This window comes from Capricornis sumatraensis, chromosome 8, assembly GCF_032405125.1.
Source record: "Capricornis sumatraensis isolate serow.1 chromosome 8, serow.2, whole genome shotgun sequence".
Lineage (NCBI taxonomy): Eukaryota > Metazoa > Chordata > Mammalia > Artiodactyla > Bovidae > Capricornis > Capricornis sumatraensis.
The window spans coordinates 71749979-71770092 of NC_091076.1; the positions used below are offsets into that span (position 1 = coordinate 71749979).

Sequence of the window (20114 nt, forward strand, 5' to 3'; positions counted from 1 at the left end):
TTGAGCCGTGACCTGAATCATAAGAAGTCAGCCTTTAGGCTGAGGGAACAGGTTTAGGATAAGGGAACAGCTAGGAGGCGGGAATGTGCTTGGTGCATTTGAAGGACAAAGTGGGAGTGGGGTGTGACTGTCTGATGCAGGGTGAACAAGAATGGAAGGGAGGAAGTTGGGTCTGGAGAGGTGGGCAGGGGCCTCAAGGGAGGAGGCTGTGTGCGCCTGTCACTGAATGTGTCCATGTAGAACTTCAAGGATTCCTTATCCATCTTGGAGAAGTCTAGACAAGATGACCTCTAAGGGCCCTCTCGGGTGAGAGGCGAGTGGGCTGCAATATAAATCAGGCACATTCTGATACTTTCCACCGTGTACCCGCCCTGTCTCAGCTACTCCATTCTTCTGCAAAGCAGATAATTTTAAAAAATAAAACAAAACATTGACTTAGGATAGGCTGTTTCCAGAGCCCACCCCATCCACTTTAAGAGGAGCTGCTAGATAGCTTTTCTCAAGGAGTAAGCAAGAGAGAAAAAGCAGGTAGTATTCAAACTGTACCAAGGAAGACAAAAGGGCAGAAGGGCTTCCTACCTTCACTCAGTCCTGTTTGCAAATACCTGTGGCTGCTATGAATAGGACACTCCCCCTCTCTCTTCCTTTCCCTTTGTGGTCATGTGTAAAGGGTTTGTGGAGAAGGCAATGGCACCTCACTCCAGTACTCTTGCCTGGAAAACCCCATGGACGGAGGAGCCTGGTAGGCTGCAGTCCATGGGATCACTAAGAGTCGGACACGTCTAAGCTACTTCACTTTCACTTTCATGCACTGGAGAAGGAAATGGCAACCCACTCCAGTGTTCTTGCCTGAAGAATCCCAGGGACGAGGGAGCCTGGTAGGCTGCAGTTCATGGGGTCGCCAAGAGTCAGACACGACTGAGCAACTTCACTTTCACTTTTCACTTTCATACATTGGAGAAGGAAATGGCAGTCCACTCCAGTGGTCTTGCCTGGAGAATCCCAGGGATGGGGGAGCCTGGTGGGCTGCCATCTATGGGGTCACACAGAGTCGGACACGACTGAAGTAACTCAGCAGTAAAGGGTTTGAATTGTGAAAAGGAAACAAGAACAACTCTGGCCAATTGATTCCTAGTTTTCAATCAAGTTGTGTCACAGACCCCAAGGAAGTAGGCTCATCTTCATGAAAAGCAGCAATGGTTCTGAACAAGCAGTCCCAACTATGGGGATGCCCATCTGATACTACTTACAAGGAAAGAAAAATCTAGCCTAATCACTGTGGCCAGTCAGCAACAAGTTTCACCCAGGCCACACAATCAAAGAAGTGGGAATGAACATTCAAGTGCCCTGGCGCTGCCAACAGCAAATGAGAATTCAGTGGCTCTTTGACAACAAGCTGGAGCACGCTGATGGATCCACAGCCACATCCTGGAGGAATGATGTCTCATTATCAGGTCCTGGCTTCTTGGATGTGTAGGGTCAGCATGACTCTACATATCTCAAGAGGGTTCCTGGAGCTGGCAAGGACCTTCCAGAGGTAAGAGTATCATTGGAAGAGCGACAGGAAGACAATTCACACCTTCTCAATTCCCAGTTCACCAGTCACCCAAATGTTAGCAAGTTCTTCCAGTTCAGACGGCTGGCTAAAACTCTGGCCCATTTCATCTTCGGTAGAGAAGACATACCCACCATCCTTTATGTTTCTCTCCACAGGATCCTAATTTTATTTGGAAAATAGCTTCTATTCAATATTTGGTTATGGAGATTATCTTTTATATATTTGGATTCGGTTAGTAATATTTGGTTAGGAATTTTGCATCTCTTTATGGAGGAGATTTGCATGTACTTTTTTCTTTTTTTTGTTAGGGTTATGGCAGCCTCATAAAACAATCGTTTATGCCACAGAATAGCTCTTTATGTCTTTCTTCTTAACCTAATTGCAGTTCCCCGGAGAATACTTGCAATCTCTGCACACTAGGGCTCTAGGAGCCCAGTATGGCCAAGGATATTCAAAATGCAAATGCCCACATAGGGTACTTTCATCTTCAGCTCAGTTTCTGACCTCCAGGCCATAAACTAGTTTTCTCTATGGAGAAGAAATCTTGAATTGGTGCCTGCTGAGAGGGGGAGGGGCAAGCACCTAGCTACCCAAGGCAGGGAGGCAATCTAGCTTTCAGTAACCCAGAGTAACCCTCTGATGCTAGCATATCTGAGCTTTGGGGGTGGGGGGGTCGGGGGAGAGGGTTACACAGTGTAAACTGGTTTGCTTATCACTAGCTGTCTCCGCTGCTGAATCAGGATTCAACTTTTTCAGTTCTGCTAAATCTTTCAATGTCTCACTCTGCTTTTCAGTTTGTTTCTTCTCTCCCTTCTTCCCGGGGTTTGGGGATATATGTCTTCCAAACAGGTCCCTTCATTATCACTTCTGACAACATTAAGGGTATCTTATATTTTTCTACCTGCAGTATAATGGTAGCCTCCTCTCAACTTCTTTTGTGTGTGTCTGTACTTTTGGGGGGGATCAGTCTTACCCAATATGTTAATTTGCTTTTCTTTTTTTTTAAAAAGCCACTTGTAATATAAATGCAAAAGAGACAGTCTGTTTAGCAAATGGTGCTGGGAAAGTTGGAGAGCTGCATGTAAATCAATGAATTCAGAATACACCCTCACACCATGCACAAAAATAAACTCAAAATGGCTTAAAGACTTAAACATAAGACATGACACCATAAAACTCGAAGACAGCATAAGCAACACATTCTCTGACGTAAATCATATCAATGTTTTCTTAAGTCAGTCTCCCAGTTCAGTTCAGTCGCTCAGTCGTGTCCAACTCTTTATGACCCCATGAATCGCAGCACACCAGGCCTCCCTGTCCATCACTATCTCCCGGAGTTCACTTAGACTCACGTCCACCGAGTCTGTGATGCCATCCAGCCATCTCATCCTCTGTCGTCCCCTTCTCCTCCTGCCCCCAATCCCTCCCAGCATCAGAGTCTTTTCCAATGAGTCAACTCTTCGCATGAGGTGGCCAAAGTACTGGAGTTTCAGCTTTAGCATCATTCCTTCCAAAGAAATCCCAGGGTTGGTCTCCTTCAGAATGGACTGGTTGGATCTCCTTGCAGTCCAAGGGACTCTCAAGTCTTCCCCAACACCACAATTCAAACACATCAGTTCTTCGGCGCTCAGCCTTCTTCACAGTCCAACTCTCACATCCATACGTGACCACAGGAAAAACCATAGCCTTGACTAGACGGACCTTAGTCGGCAAAGTAATGTCTCTGCTTTTGAATATACTATCTAGGTTGGTCATAACTTTTCTTCCAAGGAGTAAGCATCTTTTAATTTCATGGCTGAAGTCACCATCTGCAGTGATTTTGGAGCCCCCCAAAATAAAATCTGACACTGGCATCCGGTCCCATCACTTCATGGGAAATAGATGGGGAAACAGTGGAAACAGTCTGCCAAGGCAATAGCAATAAAACCAAAAATAAACAAATGGAACCTAATCAAACTTACAAGCTTTTGCCTAGCAAAGGAAACCATAAATGAAAAAAGAAAAAAAGACAACCTAAAGAATGGGAGAAAATATTTGCAAAATGATGCAACTGGCAAGAACTTAATCTCCAAAATATACAAACAGCTCATACAACTCAACAACAAGAAACAATCAACCCAGCTGAAAAATGGGCAGATGACCTATATAGACATTTCTCCAAAGAAGATATACAGAGAGCCGATAGGCATATGAAAAGATTCTCAACATCACTAATCAGAGAAATGCAAATCGAAACTACAATGAGCTATCACTTCACACCAGTCAGAATGGCCATCATTAAAGTCTACAAGTAACAAATGCTGTAGAGGGTGTGGAGAAAAGGAAAGCCCTCCCTCTCACACTGTTGGTGGGAATGTAAATTGGAGCAGCCACTATGGAAAACAGTATGGAGTTTCCTCAAAAACACTAAAGAGTTGCCATATGATCCAGCAATCCCACTCCTGGGCACATAACCAGACAAAACAATAATTCAAAAAGATACAACCGAAGTGTCCACTGACAGATGAATGGACAAAGATGTGGTACATTTATACAACAGAGTACTCAGTTCAATTCAGCTGCTTAGTCGTGTCTGACTTCCTGCGACCCCATGGACTGCAGTACGCCAGGCTTCCCTGTCCATCGCCAACTCCAACAGAATAGAACAGTAAAATACTACTCAGCCATAAAAATGAATGAAACAGTGCCATCTGCAGCAACATGGGTGCCATGAGAGATCATCACACGAAGTGAAGTCAGAAAGAGAAAAATACTGCACGGTATCATTTATATGTGGAACATGGTGCAAATGAACCTACGTACACAACAGAAACAGACTCACAGACGTAAGAGAACAGACTTGCGGCTGCCAAGGGTAAGAGCAGAAAGGAAAGGGGCGGACTGAGAGCTTTGGGTTAGTTGATGCAAACCATTACATTTAGAATGGATAAACAACAACAACAAAGGAAACTAAAAATAAAATCCATCAGTTAAAAAAAAATTCCATTTGACAATTTGCTTTTTTCTGAAACATCTAAGCCTTTTATGGACATTGAAATTATTGACACGTTTAGGTTTCTATCTTATTTTGGACACAGTACCTGCCCTGTTTTCTCTTTCCGCTATCTTGTTTATATATATATATATATATATATATATATATTCTTGCTGGGAAAGTACATCCTGTTTTATTTTAGTAGTTAATCTGGAAACTTCTAGCACATATAATAAACATAGCAAAGCCTAAAGTTAATCAATGTACTTTTCCTCTTCCTGAATGACATTAAGGACTTGAGAGTATGTATGTTTATTCTAATCATCTCCCTGATTACCTATTTTTATGTATTTTGGTTTCATCTTTTTTGGAACTGTATAAGAATACCCATAGTCACTTCCTGTTTAGATGGTGCACATGTTTATCACTTTCTTCAATTCTACATTCCTTTGTTGAATTTCAGAACTTCTGTATTAAGGGATCACTGTTGTTCTGCTTGGGAACCAATTTTTGACTGAAATAGTCTTTTATTTCACCTCTGTTCTTCAAAGACAGTTTTGGTCAGTACAGAATTCTAGGTTCATGGTTAATTTCTAACTGTCCTTTGAAGGCACTTTTCACCGTCTTTGGACATACATAGTTGCTGATGAGAAGTCAGCAGTCAATTTCATTGTCTTTTCTTTGGAGGCAATCTGTGTTGTTTCTTCCTGGATACCTTTAAGATTTGTTCTGAGGTTTCACCGTGATGTGTCTGGAAATGGATTTATCCTGCTTGGAACAGGATTACTAGAATATTGTAAACACTGATTAACACCTGAGCCTGTAACTAATGTTATCTTGGAAAGTCCTGTGACAAACAATATTCCACGCTAGAACTAAGAAGATTCTTTCAAAGCCTGAAAGGCAGGGGACTCAGGCACTGACAGAAATGTTGATTAGGATGCTGTATTTCTTTGCTTTCAGTGAAAGAGAGGCCAGTCTTAGTAAAATACATACTCTTCAGCCCACTCTAAGGCTGGACCCAGGCGGGCCTTACTTCCCACTCTTGCAGTAACCCTGTTGCTTGGAGAAATGATGGTTAAACAGCAGAGGCACCAGCTCTTCTAAACATGGTGCCTAGAAGCCCTCTGCAGAAGCCAGCAAGGATCTGCACAGGCTGGGAAGGATCACACATCCCACAGAGAAGCCAAGGCAGAGACGCTCTGAACCATCTTGCTGTCTCTTCACTTTCAAGAACACGAGCCACATGGCTACTTTCCGTTATAGCCAAATAAACACACACTTCTTAGGTCAAATAAGCCAACATACTCTCATTTAGCAAAGTGTTTTATTCAAAGGCTTCTCAGCACCATCTAGTTGTCAGAAAGAATAGATGATATCCCTTTTTTGTGCCCACCCAACTCCCAATTCCAGAGGCAGAAGTTGAACCATCTGGCGAGAGCTCCCTCTAATGATTATAATTCAGATCACGGTAAGGTTTTGGTTGTTCTCTCACCCACTTTCCCTGACCCTCTACTTAACGACTCAAGCAGAGCCGTGTTCTCCACAGTTCAGAACAGCTGGAAGGAATCATGTCAGTTTCGATCAACCTCCCATTCCTGGGCTATTCGAGGCACACAGAATTACCTTGACAAACACTGAATTCAGTGACTGCCACCTCAGAGGAACAGTGACACTGCCAGGCAGCATGCAGTTTCGAGAGCTCAACTATGAGGGCACCCTCCCCCACGCTACTCTAGGAACAAGGAGCACTAGGACCGCGTTCTCTCCACACACCTCAGCCGCGTATCCTCGCCTGCCTTATCAACACAGACACAGAACCAAACCGGTGTGACAGACTTAAGACGGACACTTACATCTGATTAAAACGCTGAGAGGTCCTGAGCTGCTGGAGATGAGGAGAGTAGACAGTGTGACCTGATCTTTCCCTTTTTTTCTTTAAGAATATATTGTTTCAGCATAAAGCACACTTTCCCAAAGAGGTTCCTGGAGTAGCAATCCAAGAGTCTGACTGTGTCCCGTGGGAACACACAGTCACCTATGTCACTTTGGCTTCAGCCCCCGGATCTGTCCTTTGCAGCTACTTCAGGTCCCACGGGAAGAGGAAAAGCTGGAGGCAACATCACTTGGCCAAAGCACCCATGGGGTCCCAGGCTGGCAGGACAATGGGGTCCTGCTCTAGTACAGCTAGCACCTCTTCAGGGACATGCTTCTTGTCCACCACCACTTCGTAGACGTACTCAGAGAACCACTCATCCGTCATGCACAGGTAACCTGGAGAAGAGAACAGGAGCCTCATGAATCCAGAGGGCAAGGGGCAAAGAGCAAAAACCTTACTGGCACTATGATAAAATCTTTTACAAAGCTATCATTTGTACATGTTTTTCAGCTTTCCCGTCTGTAATTTCATTTCATCTGATTATTTCTGAAATTTCTGCTTATCTATTTTTGGCTGCACTGCGTCTTTGTTGTTGCACACAGGCTTTCTCTAGTTGCAGCAAGCACGGCTACTGTTTGTTGTGGTTGAGATGGCCTCTCTTGTTCTAGAGCATGGGCTTTAGGTGCGTGGACTTCAGCAACTGCGGTCCTTGGGCTCTAGCGCTCAGGCACAGGAGCTGTGGCTCATAGGCCCAGCTGCTCTGTAGCGTGTGGGGTCTTCTTGGACCAGGGATTGAATTCCTGTCCCCTGCACTGGCAGGCAGATTCCTAACCAATGGACCACCAGGGAAGCCCCCTGATGGAGTCTTATTAGCAATCTACAAAGTAGACAGGACAGCAGGGCAATGTTTTTACCCGTTAGAAAAACTGGGGCTCAGAGTAACTAAGTGATGAGCCCAGGTTACATGGGGGAAGTTCAGAGCTGGGCCTTGGACCGAAGATCCTGTGCGATTCCACTGCTCAGGCTGCCTCACTGAGGGTGAGTCAGTGACCCTGAAGGTAGGTGGAAATGTTTCTTGTTCACACAGCCGTATGTCGGGGGTTAATCTCTAGGATCAGAAGGGCAAGCATACCCATCCCACATTCTCAGCATCACTGGCTGTTTTCTCTCATTCTTCTCTACCATAAATTTCTACCCAACAATCAGCTAAGCCATCAGGGGAATCCTGACGGGGTCTGGTCTTCATACCCAGGGAGCCACTTATTTGCAGATGATACTGTGTGAGTCTGTGCTTTCTTAGGAGGAAATCTGTGGTGCAGAAGAGAGTCGCTTGACCTATATTCCTTGCTGAGGCCCTGGGATTTATGGATCTCTCCAGTGGCAGGAATGAACAGGGGCACAGCAGTACTAACACCCTAGACTGAGGCTTATCTGAGAAAAAGTGTGGTGTCCTCAGGTATCTGGTGACAGACACCTGCCTCTTCCCATCAGGGAGACTATCCCAGGCTCCACTGCTTTAATCATGTCTGATTCTTTGTGACCCTTTGGACTGTAGCCCACCAGGCTTCTCTATTCATGGGATTCCCTGGGCAAAAATACTGAAGTGGGTTGCCACTTCCTCCTCCAGAGGATCTTCCTGACCCAAGGATCAAACCTGTGTCTCTTATGTCTCCTAGCATTGGGAGGTGGGTTCTTTACGACCAGTACCACCTGGGAAGCCCACAGGCTCCACTAGGACAACATAAGTTCCTCTTCAGGATCATACCACTACCAAACTGCAATGGGAAAACATTTCACCCAAGGCATTGCTAATATAAAGAGCGAAATTAAGGCGAGGGATGAAAGTGTGTGTATTTAAAATAAGGATGGGCCATGGAGAAAGCAGAAGACAAAAGTGTGTACCTACACAGGCTACTACCTACACGCTGAGCACTCACAGCAACTAGCGATCTTCATCATCGTCTTACCATAGCTGGCACCTGCTATATACTAGATGCTTGAGCCATTTTTTCTCTCCAAGTGTGCAAATCTAGGTCTGTGCTATATCACTTTCCACTAGAGAGGACCGAGAGAGGGAGAAGAGGTAGGTGTTCCTCAGGAGGTCCTCTAGTACATTGGTTCTCAAACTTCTTGGCCCCAGGCTCATGACAGTGAACTTAAAACTACTGAGGACTCTAAAAAGTTGTTGATACAGGTTATATTTAATGATGTTAACCACATTAAAAATTAAAACAGAAAGCTGAAAATACTGATTCACTTAGGAAAAAATAATTATATCCTCCAATAGAAACTAAATTCTAGTAAGGAAAGTGGCATTACTTTGTGACACAGAAGACAGCTGAATTCTTATATCTGCTTCTGTGTGCAGTCTGCTGCAACTGTTCTTTTGGATGAAGCAGAAGGAGCAATCTGGCCTCATGCAGATATGCTGTCAGAGGAAGGAAGACCTTGTAGATGTCCTAGGAGGGTCCCAGGGACCTGGCAGGGGTCCTCAGGGCCCACTCTGAGAACTGCTGCTCTAAAAGCAAGGCTGATTTAAATAATTAAAAGGCAACGGGACGGTAAGTCTACTTTTATAAACGAAATGGTACGACAGAGGACATCATTTAACTTGAAAACAGGACTGCTTCGGGGAGCTCGTCTCTGCCGTGCTCTGCCCCTCCCTGGCAGGAGTCAAGGCAGCGCATTCTGACGCGGCCCTGCGCATTTGCCCTCAGGCAGTGCATCCTGACATGGCCCGGCGCGTTTGCCCTCTCCAGAAAATGCCAAGGAAAGGGCGCCAGCACTCATGCCAAGTCAGATCACGCCTATCCCCTCATGATCCAGGGCTCCGTTCTCAACAGGAGACACCAGGAAGCACACACACAAAGATTCCCAAGTCCCTGGCCTCTCACATCACCCACGTCACTGCCACTGAGTTTCAGCAGCCAAAGCTTGGTCAGTTGAAGGGCCAGCCAGTACCATTTCTTGCTGCATCCTAAGTAAATGCTTTCTGAGAAAAAGTTTCAGCATCTGCCTTGCCCATGAGGAGTTTTCAGTGGGCAGGAGACCAGGCTACTAAGTACCACACCATCTGAGACAGTAGGCATCCTTCCCCTCACCCTAATGCTCACTGAATGAATCCTGAGAGGGGCTTGGGGCAGGCAGAGAGGCAGGTGAAGGATGGAGGCAGATTCATGTAATAAAGTTCTGTGTCCTTTCAACAATACTATCATCACACAATCAAATGAGTCTTCAAAAAATGCCTGGAGAAAATGGACAATAAGTACATCTACGCTATCTTGTTCCAAAAGCAGGAGATAAGATTAAGTCCTCACAAATTAAAACTCCTATCGATTGTAATCCACCCTTTCAGGGTCCCCGCCAAGAGGACCTGCCTTGATTAGTCTCTCTCTTCAGGATATGAGTTCTCTGGGGGCCCACAAAACCTCCCAGTCTAGGTGGCTGCCAAGTAATTGCACCCTGGGTAGATAATGACCTTGTGGCTGCTGTAACTGTTGATACTGCGTGTCCTGGAGTTTGACTGAGGAGATTAGGATCAGTGTGTCTGAAACCCGAGTGAGTGCTGTGGAGAGGAGCAGCGAGGTGCCCACTCAGGCAGGATTAGAGTGGCCATCTTGATCTGAGGAAAGGTGCAGCTTCTAGCCCTCATGTACCTTGGCCACTGGAAATGCATTCCCCAAAGATCAAAGAAACAAACAAAAAAGGAAAACAAAAATCTGCCCCAAGGATCCTGGCGTTGCATTCAGGGAAACAAATGGACAAGTAGATAAAGAAAGTCAGCTTTTAGGGACTAAGGTGAAATTAAATTTTGTTTAAACATTAAATGTCTTGCTTACACGCAAGAAATAAAATAAAGAAAGGAAGAGGAAGAAATAAAATAAGTGAACAGTCCCTCAAAGACACTGGCAACGTTTCTATATCTGTTAAGAGAAAGAGCAGCATGGGACTGTAAAGGGAGAAATAGCATCTGCAGATACAGCTCTAGACAGGTTAGGCCTAATGCACTCAGAAACAAAGAGATTCCAATGGGTTCATTTAAGGGAAAGAAAAACTTTACCCTAAAATATCAGTTTTCTGAAATCCTACTAAAGATCTAAGTTTTAAACCTTTCAGACATAAATTAAGGTGATAAATATATTTTTATAAATGAGAAATGTTTTGCTTTGTTCTATGAAATATTTCACCTCACTAACAAAACTACTTGTGGTTCAATTTTTGTTGTTGTTGCTATTTTTAAAAAAGGTATGACAAAATCAAGTTACTGTTCTGCTGTGATGAATCTGTCTGGCAGCCTGAACCTAACGAAGCCAGACGACCGAGGCCTCATTAAGTCACTGCCAATCTTTCACTTGATGCTGATAACTCAGGGCTGAAGAAAGGCTCCCAGAAAGGGAAGGAAAGCCTCACTGACACTTGTCTCATATTTCAAACTTCCTAATAAATAGTGAGAAATCACTCCACAAAATATTAATCAGTCATTTAAAATGAAGTTGCAAAGACTATGCAGTAACATGGAAAAATGTTTAAGTGATAAAAGTATATAAAAATAGTGTATCCTTTATAACGATGTTAAAATTCCAAATACACAGGGGGACAAAACATGAAAAACAATGATAACTTTATATCCCGGAGTAGGTGATTTTCCCTTCAAAATTCTGAAATATTATATTGCTTTTGACTCCTTAAAGATAATCCAAATAATTAATGCTCCTTATAAAAAATCTCATAAGGACAGAGGGAGGAAGATGATAAAATGAAGGAAGAGGAGCAGAAGGAAGAGGTGGATGAAAAGAAGACAAATACACATTTTAAAACTGCCTACAATCCCGCCATCCTGGGTTAGACCCTGTGCGTGAGTGTGTGCTAAGTTGTTTCAGCTGTGTCTGACTCTGTGTGACCCCACGGACTACAGCTAGCCCACCAGACTCCTCTATCCATGGGATTCTCTAGGCAAGAATACTGGAGTGGGTTGCCATGCCCTTGTCCAGGGGATCTTCCCAACCCAGGGATCGAACCTGCGTCTCTTACATCTCCTGCATTGGCAGGCAGGTTCTTTACCACTGGCGCCACCTGGGAAGCTCAGTTTAGGCCCTAGTTAGATTTTTATGTCCTGGAGAAGGAAACAGCAATCCACTGCAGTACTCTTGCCTGGAAAATCCCATGTACATCCTCTGATAAAAACTTGTATGTGGAGATGCTATACGTTTAATAAAAATGAGATAGCATAATGTTCTTATACCACAGAGTATCACATATGCTGTTTTCCAATATTGCTCTTTTCATATTAATAAAAAAACTATCTACACTATAATTTTTAAGTGCTGAATTTATGAGTAAAACCAAAATGTGTTTAATTCCCTACTGTTGGAATCTGAATTATTTTTTCATGCTTAGAAACAACACTGCTATAAACAATTTTGTAATTAAACCTCTGTGTACATCCTTAATCATCTACTTAATTTCTCTGTGTCCTTATCAATAATGGGTATATATAATTACAACTTTCTTTTTGGGTCCAATCTGAACTTTTGTCTGTGGATGCTTGCTATTCAGTTTTCTTTTGTAAAGAGTCTGTTTGGGACCTCTGCTGAATTTTAACTGGTATATTTGCCATTTTCACAGTGATCAGTAATAGGGCTCTCTATATTAATATAATGATTGCAAACATTTTTCCTATTATGTAATTTGCCTTATAATTTAGTTGATGATGTTTTCTAGTATACTAAATTTTTTTTTTATGAAGTCAAATTTATCAATCTTTTCCTTTATGGCTTCTAAGTTTTTTTTTGTTATGTTTATAAACATTTTTGTTTGATGTTTCCACATCAGTAGTTTCGTTATCTTGCATTGTCTGGATGTACCATAGTTTAACCAGTTTTGCCACCAATACTTTGGCCACCTAATGCGAAGAACTGACTCCTTAGAAAAGACCCCAAAGCTGGGAAAAGATTGAAGGCAGGAGGAGAAGGGGACAACAGAGGATGAGACGGTTGGATGGCATCACTGACTCGATGGACATGAGTTTGAGCAAGCTCCGGGAGTTGGTGATAGAGAAGCCTGGCATGCTGCAGTCCTTGAGGTCACGAAGAGTCGGACACAACTGAGCGACTGGACTGAACTGATAAACATTTCCCTGCTATTATATTGAAAAAAAAAATTGAAAGCAAAGTAGCGTAAGTGGTAAGAAAACGTAAGAAACACAGTCTCAATGAAAACCACTCATTAAGGCCTAAACACAGCTATGAACAACGCGCAATTTCATAGGTAATTAAGTAGTAACAATCTGTCAACCACTTCTGTTAGTTACCCACTGTGTAAAGCATGCCTTACATTTGTATGGAGTATGCTACAAATATACAAAATGACACAACTCCTATGGAATGGGAAAAATCTGAGTGCCTTTGCCCTCTTCACTAAGCAACGCCATTTCTGGAATTTCATCCTATAGACACACAGTACCTGCACGCACACAATATGCATGTAATTATGTGCAACAAAAGCTAATACTTATTCAACTTGGGCTTCCCTGGTGGCTCAGTGGTGCAGAACATCTCTGCCAATGCAGGGGTTGCACATTCAATCCCTGCGTCAGGGAGATCCCTTGGAGAAGAAAATGGCAACCCACTCCAGTATTCTTGCCTGGGAAATCTCATGGATAGAGAAGCCTGGTGAGCAACAGTCCATGGGGCCAAAAGTCTGATATGACAGCAACTAAATAACAACAACATTCAGCTCTTTCTATTGTCAGGCACTGTTCTGAGCACTGTACGATAAACTCAGTGCAATACTGTTTGTAATAGCAAAAGCCTGGACGCAACCCAAGCTCCATCAGTAAGGGAACTGGTTAAGTAAACTATGGTACATCCAGACAATGCAAGATAATAAAACTGTACTGATGTGGAAACGTACTGACAGGCCTCCGAGACACGCTAAGTGAAGTGAGAAGGAGATGCAGAGCGGGGAGATAAAATACGCTACCTTCGGTGCACTAAAACACACTGGAAAGTCATATCAGAAATGAAGAGAATGAGCACCTGAAAAACGCAGGAGGTGGAAGGAATACAGAGGGACAGAGATGGAAACAAGACTCCTCTTTATATATTTCTTTGTATTTTGATTTTGGAACAGTATAATTTTATTATTTAGTAAAAGAATTATACCCTAGTAAGCAAAATGAAACAAAAACACACAGGTAGCTCTGTAGGGAACTTACACTTCGAAGTGCAATTTTATATCCACTATCTATTCTTATTTCAATTTTAATCCTCACAGCGACACTATGAGGTAGGCGGGGTTGGTATGAGTTGTTTAAAGTCACAGCAGGTAAGTAAAGCCCATACTCAAATCCAGGTCTTAACTTCAAATTCAGTCTTTTCCAGGGGCTCAGCTTCCTCCAAAAGAGTACTCAGTGGCAGAGAGAGTGGCAGGTAGGTATCCTCTGGCCAACAGATACCACGCAATCTAGTTTCTAATCCAGGCACTGTCTGGAACCAATTCCATCTGCCCACACACCCCACACTGATGGTCAGGCGCCCAGGTTTTGGCATTTTGTCTCTTTAAATCAAAGAGATGTCATGTGTTTTAAGTGCATTTGCTTAGAAGGCTGGAGAACAGGATGGACTGGACGTTTTGGAAAGAAAACCTACTGCTTGAGACAGATACCTGGACAGGGATCTGAGGAGAGGCCTCTTTTTCCTCCAGGCCAAACACCAAAGTCTGGCTCTGTGGTGCACGTACATTCAGGATCCTGAACCTTTTGCTGAGAAGGGAAGGGCTACTCTTGCAGCTGGGTATTTCCTGTGGCCTCGTTCAGAAACAAAGGCTACGGAAGATTCCATCTCCCTGGTAAGAAGGCAGAGTGGTGGAAAATGTGTTTGGGAAAGAGGGTTGTTTTGGTTTGTGGGTTGCGTTTTTTAAAAAAACCATCAAACCACAACAAAGTTCAGTCTGCAGAAGTACACACTTCCTGAGGAAGTGCCCGCTCCTAAGGAGCCCAGAAGAAGCCTGTCCACTTCTGGGCTGAGGAGAGAGGGCAATGCACCAGCCAGTCTGACTGTTTTGTTTCCCTGGACTGTGAGCACTATCCAGGCTCACAGTCACAGTCTGAGATCACACAAAATCCTGCCAGCATCCCCAATGTTGGACAGGAGGAGAAAACACAAATTCAGGTGTCATCCAAGGGTCTGTTTTCTTGCTAAAACTTAATGACTTCTCTCTGACCCCAAACATTACTACTCCTATTTGTTTCAGGCAAAGCCAGCTTTTTGCTCTTTCCTCAAAAGCTCCATGGATGACAGGCCACGTTATTTCTTGGCCCCATGCCTCAGACCTGCCTGAAGCACTCTACAGGTCAAGAGTGATGCTTCTCAGCCCCCTTCTCCTTGGCTGGCCTCCCACGTCCCTTCCCAAAACACCCACAACCCAAGCATCTTTCCTAAATGTCTGCTCACCTCTGAAGGATCGGTAAGGAGCCTCCCCAGTTCCAAGCACACATCGTCTCTCCTGTACTTTATCCCCTGTGTTACTGTGCCTTCATTCTCCTCCGCATTCCTAGCATGTGGAGGAAGCAAGCACACTGTGTTCCTGGCGTGGTACTAACAGCACAGTGAGCGTCTACCCTCCCTCCACCTCAAGGGTCCCGAACCTGCTCTAGGGCCCAATCCCAAAGCTCCCCTACTTAGTTCTGGCTGCCCCACTGCAGCGCTATTTCCCGTCAAGTTTTCCCTGACGTCACCTAGTCTCGTGACTTCTCACCTAGTCCTGTGACACCAGTAACCGCAGCTTCAATGTCTTTCTATTGTCTCCCCACTGAGGGAGCTCTCCCCAGCTCCTCCTCTTCTGCTGTCGTCTGCCTTCTGGGAGAAATCACGCCTTCTCTGGCTTTTCTTGGTCTGCTTATCCCGTATCTTACAGTCTGAGGAGCACACCACGACTGCCACCTCGGTCACATCACAGCCCTCTTCAAACCCCCTTCCAGGTCCCAGGTGGAGATGCACAAACTCCTCTGAGGGTCAGAGACGTTCGCACCGCGGTCTGTGCGCGGCTCCCTGCATCCCGGCGATAAATGTGAGCTGACACTGTTGCTAATGGATTTCCTTGGCACGAGGTGTCCTCACCTCCGCTGCTTTCTCTCATGAAAGACTAAGCCCACATGACGAGTCATCCACCCAGTAAACTGGAGATGTAGTCCAACGGTCACCAAGGGTCCTGAATTCTTAAGAGACCCGATGTGAGAATGCTGGGCAAGTGAGACAGCCCTCTCCCAGAGGGGGCAGATCTTACGTCCCTGCTCTGCTGCTCTCTTGTCCACAGAGAACATTGACAACAGCACCAACGATGGCTAATGTTTCCGGGCATTTCTTATATGCCCGGCATAGTTCTCACAAACACCCTATGAGGTAGGTACAATTACTATTCCCATTTTACAGATCAGAAGACTAAGGCTTATTAAGGTTAAACACCATGACCAAGGCTACACAGCCAACAGGTGGGACAGCCAGGATGTGTTCCCAGGCATCTGGTGCCGGGTTCTGTGTCAAACCTCTATCCTTCTCAAAGTAATGCAAACATACTTTGGAGACCACCTGAGAAAATGACAAATCCTCTCTACAGGACAAAGGAAATACACACCAATCTACATTAAACGTGCAAGGATTTCTCCCTGAAGTCAATTTCAGCCTGTAGGCTAGGAAGAGCCTTCTCTCACAAATGGTAGGCAGGTGGCGCTAGTGGTAAAGACCCTGCCTGCCAGTGCAGGAGACATAAGGGGTGGGAAGATGCCCTGGAGAGGGGGCATGGCAATCTACTCCAGTATTCTTGCCTGGAGAATCGCATCACAGAGGAGCCCACCAGGCTTATGGTCCACAGCGTCGCAAAGAGTCAGAGACGACTGAAGCAACTTAGCACGCAGGCACAGCCCTGCCCTAGTCACATGCTTGGATAAGCAAGCAACTGTCCACCTGAGAGCATGAGCTTCCACTCACATTCACTATTTTTTTAGCTTGTGTCAGCCAGGCTCAGTGGTTAATGAAGATGAATGAGGAGGAGTCCCTCCGAGAGAACTCCGATACCCGAATTTGATGGTGTCAGAGAGAGACATGAAATCCTGGAGAGACACGAAAACCCCGAGGTGACAAAACAAATGTGTATGTTGCTCTTTCACAAAATCAGAAGCCTCTGCTTTTGGCTCATGTAATTTTCTTATTTTGGCACGTTCAGTTCAATAATGTCTACAATTTACATTTGTGCTAGAAATCCAAACCAAATCTCAAACTTACCTGCAAATAACTGGTTATCTTTTGTAGGTAATATATATTCTTAGGGAAGCTGCCTGTGTCAAATTAAGAAATCTCAGTCCCAATTCTATCTCCAACACTGGGTAAGTCACAACCTCTCAGCATGTTTTCACTGATTCCCATAAAACATGGGTGCAATTATCCATGTTCATACCCTAAGTTACTCTAACTGATGCCATGAGCAGCGGGGTAGGGGTGGGGGTTGGGGGGGACAGGACAAATGCATTAGCAAATGTTGAATTCTTATGAAGCAAGCAAGATGCTATGAACTATATGTCCTGAGTACCTCTGATAGAAGTACAGACTATTCACTGAACTCTTTAGAGTTATGTAACAGTGTACAGTTAGATGGCTACATATAAACTACAGGACATCATAAGGAAAACGGTTGTCATCCATGTTATTGATAGAGAAATGTGAAACCACAAGGAGACAAATTGCTGTCCAGGATCTATAATCAAGAAAGTAGTAACTGTCTCTCTTGGTTCTACCATATAACATTATGTGAAGGGTATGATGACATTTGTGCCTAGCTTTGAACATTCTGTTCCCAAAATCATATGGTGAGGCAATTGAAGGCCATGCTTTTGGTTTTTACAAAGCAGCAGAAGTCCAGATGTAATGTGAATCAGTCTCGTTAAGTTTCTTTCCAGATTAGTCTCTAACATGCCAAAGCCTCATGAGGAAGTCTGGAAATTTTACTAAAATGAAATCAAGAACAGGCTTACATGTAAGAAAAGATGAAGAATGCAAGTTAAAAACAACTTCAAAGTCGAAGCTGAAAGGCAAAAAAAGCAATTTGAAAAATGAAAAACTAATCTTGGTTCAAAATGAAAACTTAGAGAAACAAAATTTTTAAAAGATAAAGATTTTCCTTCAGTGACCACTGAAGAGTCAGAAAATTATATTCCCCCTAACCTCACTAAGAAGCTGTGCTATTTAGCATATTAAGAAACTAGACTAGACAAGCATAAGAAGTATGTTATGATAATTCTACCTTCAGGGCTCTGATGTATCAGACTTTAGAACTGGAATACCATCTCATGACTAAGTGAACCAATCATAACAAGACTGGTTCATTAGGGCGACCATCCAAGAATTCAATTTATTGACTATAAATACTTTGTTACGTGCATGGCAGAATGTTTATAACTACTGAAGCTGGGTGATGAACATGTGGGGAATTTCTGAGTACTATTCTGCTTGTATAGGCTTGAAATTGCCCATGATAAAAAGTTAAGGGGAAAAAAAGAACTAAGTTATAAAAAAAAGTTAACGAAAAAAATCAAAGAAACATGCTATAACCATGTTATTTCTATGAGCAGACCAGATACCACTGGAACAGAGAAGCTAAGAGGAAACACAGTTTAGTGATAAAGAGTAGGTTCTAATGTCAGACTGTCCAAATTATAATTCTGGATCTACCATTTATTAGTGAGATGACCTGTAGGTCACTCTGGCATAAAGATTGTGCTCTTCTCAGATGAATTTCTGACTAAGAGCAAAAAGCACCAAAGGTTATTTCCCCTATTTTGAATTCTTAAACATTTTACAAACTATTTAACTCTAACAAGCCCGTCAGCTTTTCAAAATGAAAGATAATGTAACAGGTCCCAAGGTCTATTCCCTCATTCAGCTATGGAATCCATTTCTAATACGATCCATAAAGAAGGTACAAAATGCATAGCCAAGTATTTCAAGAAGGAGGGGAGAAAAGTCAGGTAGGTTGTATGCCATCTCAGATATGTATCCAGTTTTCAGTTCAGCTGACCAAGAATACTAGTGTTCACCAATATGAAGTAACTCAATGGATTCAGTAAGATAAGAATTGATTTCTCCCTTTATGTCTCTTGCAGGCAGAGGTAATATCTATCCCCTTTGGGAAACAGTCAGTTTACTGGACTTCATCACTGATACTAGACTCTGGGCAGGAAGGGACATGAACATGACCAGTGGGGAAGACCAAAGCCAGAGGTGTGTGGTGCTCTGTCACTTGGCTGTGTCCAACTCTTTGCAATCCCATGGACTGTAGCCTGCCAGGCTCCTCTGTCCATGGGGATTCTCGAGGCCAAGGACACTAGAGTGGGTTGCCATGCCCTCCTCCAGGGGATTTCCCCAACCCAGGGATTGAACCCCAGTTCTCCTGCACTGCAGGCGAATTCTTTAACGTCTGAGCCACCAGGGAAACCCAAGAATACTGAAGTGGGTAGCCTATCCCTTCTCCAAGGGGAACTTCCCAACCAGGAATTGAACTGGGGTCTCCTTCACTACAGGCCGATTCTTTATCAGCTGAGCTAACAGGGAAGCCCAAAGCTAGAGCTGGGCAGAGGAAAAAGGCAGCCTGCCCAAGTATCTCTGCTCTGTTTACTGCCAGCTTGTAGTATTACCAACACTGCTTTTTGAGAAACCATCAATCTTTACAAGCAGAAATCCCCTAGAGCACAGTAACAAACTGCTAACAATGCTATCTACAGAAACAAAATCCTAGCAATGGTGTTTAAGGTTGTCACCTCTCCTAAAAGAGCACAAAGGGGTTCTGTATCGGACATGGCAGCCAACGCCGACCAGGGTGATGGACGGGTGGGCCCCGCCGAGGCAAACACACATCGCCAGCATAACAACAGACAACGTACTCTCCCTAAGGTCAGGCCCAGTGTGCCAATTAAATTAGATCATGTTTTCTTTCCTTCCTTCCTGTTAAGTCAAAAAGAACATTACCAAGAAACACAGGAGAATAATTTATTTTTGGCTTTGAACGAACTATACGCTACACCCACTCAGTTCAATTTCTTATCTTTTGGCTCTCTACTGAAATGCTTTAGTCTGTATAATCTCAGGCATTTTACTTTTTCAAGAACAACGAAAAAAGTTAGTTTAGTCCTAACTTGACAGCTGCAGGTTTCACTAGGAAGGATTACAGGCACATCAGGGGGATCAAGACCCCGGGTCTCTCAACATAATAATGGAATGAGCATAAGTGAACAGAAGCAAAACTTTTATTGAGTGGGGCATAGAGGTGCAGTTGAATGGAGGAAAAAAATTAGCAAAGTAACCTAGAATCCCCTTTAAGAGTAGGTATTTAGGTTTAAAGTAATAAAGACAGTAACTCGCCCTACACAAAACAGAATATTTGCCTGACTTTACAAGTGTTTGTCCTCTCTTAAATGGATATCACTACTATCTACAAACTCAGTGACTCTTAATAGGTAGAAAAATATCTCAGAAACAAGCCAATGGTCCAGGCTGGTCTAAACAAACCATAATTTTAGTCCTTTTCCTAGACACTAATCTTTATGATAACAAACCATTTACAGGGACCAAATAAGACCAAAAATGAAACAGAAGCTACACAGTTTCATCTGAAACAATCTTATGTTTTAAAATGTTGTTCAGTCACCCAGTCAT

General features: G+C 43.7%; 1 protein-coding gene across 2 annotated transcripts in view; it reads right to left on the reverse strand.

Moving 5' to 3' along the window:
• Positions 1-5885: 5885 nt before the first annotated feature.
• BLMH (bleomycin hydrolase) overlaps positions 5886-20114 on the reverse strand; it is a 41109-nt gene continuing 26880 nt past the window's right edge. For both annotated transcript variants that reach the window (XM_068977535.1, XM_068977534.1), the window contains exon 12: positions 5886-6806. In XM_068977535.1, the coding sequence (XP_068833636.1) occupies positions 6655-6806 (152 nt within the window). In that variant the 3' untranslated portion in view covers positions 5886-6654. The remainder of the gene's footprint in view (positions 6807-20114) is intronic.